The 3,316-nt window shown below is 37.8% G+C and overlaps 1 protein-coding gene across 3 annotated transcripts; it reads right to left on the bottom strand.

The window, feature by feature from the left end:
• Positions 1-441: 441 nt before the first annotated feature.
• Positions 442-1,901, bottom strand: LOC103522278. 3 transcript variants are annotated; one of them, XM_017448992.2, is made up of 3 exons: positions 1,501-1,901; positions 1,090-1,262; positions 442-814 (listed from the first exon to the last, which is right to left on the bottom strand). In XM_017448992.2, exons 1-3 carry the CDS (start codon positions 1,534-1,536, stop codon positions 673-675), a joined length of 351 nt encoding a protein of 116 aa, XP_017304481.1. In that variant the 5' UTR covers positions 1,537-1,901; the 3' UTR covers positions 442-672. The 3 variants fall into 3 exon arrangements, with proteins under 3 accessions (XP_017304481.1, XP_017304480.1, XP_017304482.1); XM_017448991.2 differs by having other exon boundaries at positions 1,090-1,277; positions 1,516-1,901; XM_017448993.2 differs by lacking the exon at positions 1,501-1,901 and having other exon boundaries at positions 1,090-1,490.
• Between the last annotated feature and the right edge of the window lie 1,415 nt (positions 1,902-3,316).

Below are 3,316 nucleotides of genomic sequence, written 5' to 3'. Positions count from 1 at the left end.
AAAAAAAGCAGTCAGAGTGTTAACGTAAGATTTGTTCCAATAGGAAGTCAAGAAGTTTGACAAATTGAACTTTTTGTCCAATCACAGCTGGGTGCAACTTTCAAAGTGCACTTCTTTGTCAAACATCTCCCTCTCTTTTACACTACAGATAATATTGTGCACTTCTTTGTCAAACATCTCCCTCTCTTTTACCCTACAGATAATATTGTAAATAATAAATAATATGTATGTGTACATAGATAGGTACTCGTAATATGACTATTGAATAACGAAAAGTAGATACATGTTTATGGCATATTTTTGGTAGATAAATGCCACAAAAAGATTTATTGCACGGATAAAATGATTTATTAATAGATGAATAAATGTTATTCAACAGAACAAATAAATATACAATATTTCTAGTTCTATCACGTAATGTGTTGGGTGAACCTACAAATATGTTGGGAATAATATGGCTACTCAAATTTTGCCTACATTGATCTTATCATTATTGTTTTAGCAAATTGATCTTGCCTATCTATGACTTCCGCAAATTTACTGCCCTCAAGGCTGGAGTATTGTTCGTCTAGTTCAAATGGTCAGCAAGCAAAATGTCAGTAATGGTCTTCTGCTATGACTTGGTATTTCTGGTAGTCGTTATCCATTCTGCATCAGTCTCTAGCACAGGGATCAGCCTTCCATTGTTTGGAGATCCCCCATGTCTCCTTGATCCTTGAGGTACAGGTGTAATCCATTCAGCATCTTGATTTTGTGGAGTTTCTCGTCCAGTTTTTGAGTCTTTAGGTAGAATTTGTCCATGTCTGGAATTCTTAATATGTTGGGAATAATATGGCTACTCAAATTTTGCCTACATTGATCTTATCATTATTGTTTTAGCAAATTGATCTTGCCTATCTATGGCCTCCGCAAATTTACTGCCCTCAAGGCTGGAGTATTGTTCGTATAGTTCAAATGGTCAGCAAGCAAAATGTCAGTAATGGTCTTCTGCTATGACTTGGTATTTCTGGTAGTCGTTATCCATTCTGCATCAGTCTCTAGCACAGGGATCAGCCTTCCATTGTTTGGAGATCCCCCATGTCTCCTTGATCCTTGAGGTACAGGTGTGATCCACTCTGCATCTTGATTTTGTGGAGTTTTTCGCCCAGTTTTTGAGTCTTCTGGTAGAATCCGTCCATGTCTGGAATCCGTTCGTTGAGGGTGCGGTGTAATCCACTCTGCATCTTGATTTTCTTGTGGAAGTTTTCTTCCATTTTTTGTATTTTGCGGACTTTGTGGTAGAATCCATTCAGCGTCATTATTCTCGGTTGTTGTTCTTCTGTTGACGCCTTCAGTTGTTTTTGTTTTTACTTGTGGAATGATCCACTCTGCGTCTTTCTCTTCTACAACGGGACCTTGTTTACCAACAGAGTCATCCATCCAGACTGGAACTTGTCTGCCTTGTGGTCTATCTGGTCTTTGGTCTTGAGGTACAATCCATTCAGCATCCGCATTTTGTATTTTGCGGACTTTGTGGTAGAATCCATTCAGCGTCATTATTCTCGGTTGTTGTTCTTCTGTTGACGCCTTCAGTTGTTTTTACTTGTGGGATGATCCACTCTGCGTCTTTCTCTTCTACAACGGGACCTTGTCTACCAACAGAGTCATCCATCCAGACTGGAACTTGTCTGCCTTGTGGTCTATCTGGTCTTTTGTCTTGAGGTACAATCCATTCAGCATCCGCGTCTTCTGTTGCCATTTTGTCATCAATTAGGTGAAATCTTTTAGTTGGTCTTACTGGAATTATCCACTCAGCATCCTTTTCTTCTTCCACCGCTTCCGCGTTTAATTGACGTGCATCAGTTCGTCTAATAGGATTTGTCAACGCTTCTGAGTGTGTCCTTAGTGGGATTCTTTCGGTTTCGTGTTACTGGAATTATCCACTCAGCATCCTTTTCTTCTTCCACCGCTTCCGCGTTTAATTGACGTGCATCAGTTCGTCTAATAGGATTTGTTAACCCTTCTGAGTGTGTCCTTAGTGGGATTCTTTCGGTTTCGTGTGGTAGTTCCATGTTACGAAGTAGTTTTTGATTTTCTCTTTTCCTTTTCCTTGGAATTTTCATAACTGAGTTTGAATCGGTTTCGTGTGGTAGTTCGATGTTACGAAGTAGTTTTTGATTTTCTCTTTTCCTTTTCCTTGGAATTTTCATAACTGAGTTTGAAGGGTTGGTATTGTTTTTCATAGCAAATATTGTGTTCAATTCTGATTTGGTTGTACTATTTTTACCAGACTTATTTAGATATTCATCACTCGGTTTCGTGTGGTAGTTCGATGTTACGAAGTAGTTTTTGATTTTCTCTTTTCCTTTTCCTTGGAATTTTCATAACTGAGTTTGAAGGATTGGTGTTGTTTTTCAGAGCAAATATTGTGTTCAATTCTGATTTGGTTGTACTATTTTTACCAGACTTATTTAGATATTCATCATCCTCAGCTGTTTTATTTGTGAGTGAAGTTGCATTTGGTAAAAGATCTTTGAAATTTTTGATTTTGGAAGATTTTTGACTGCCATCATTTTCTTCCTTTGTCTGATTGGTGTTGTTTTTCAGAGCAAATATTGTGTTCAATTCTGATTTGGTTGTACTATTTTTACCAGACTTATTTAGATATTCATCATTCTCAGCTGTTTCATTTGTGAGTGAAGTTGCATTTCGTAAAAGATCTTTGAAATTTTTGATTTTGGAAGATTTTTGACTGCCATCGTTTTCTTCCTTTGTAAACGTTACATTTGATTTCTCTGTGTCTTCACGGTTTTCTACATCATCACTTTTCAAATTTTTCTGCTTGGCTTCACTCATTTTCTTCTCCATTTTGTCTCCTTTGTACTCTTCAGTCAAATAGTCGTAGCTGAGACCCAAGTTCGTAGTCTGGGTGGTCACAAACATAACATCTGGAACACTGGTATACACCGTTGAAGTTATAATCAACAGAGGAGGACTGTTAATGTAAATGAATTCTTCGGGATATTCCTCTGGGTAAACGATTTCAGGAGGCTTTTTGAATTTCTCGGAGTCGTAAAATAACTTTCCTTCGGCTTTTTCGTCGATTCTCTCCGCTTTTATTTCAAACAAAGACTGCGGAGATTCAAGAGTGAATCCCTCCATGTTTTCTTTTTCTACAATGTAGTCTTCGTTTTCAATATGTTCGTAAGCGGAACCATTATTTTGCTCTTCATTTAATTCTTCCAGAGTTGTTTGCTTTAGTATGTCTATTCCATCTTGTTTAGGAACATTTTCATATTCGGTGGAAGGCTTGCCTCTATTATGGTCAGAGCCGGTT

Source organism: Diaphorina citri, unplaced genomic scaffold, assembly GCF_000475195.1.
Source record: "Diaphorina citri unplaced genomic scaffold, Diaci psyllid genome assembly version 1.1 scaffold7732, whole genome shotgun sequence".
Classification (NCBI taxonomy): domain Eukaryota; kingdom Metazoa; phylum Arthropoda; class Insecta; order Hemiptera; family Psyllidae; genus Diaphorina; species Diaphorina citri.
This window is presented reverse-complemented; position numbering and strand designations above follow the sequence as displayed.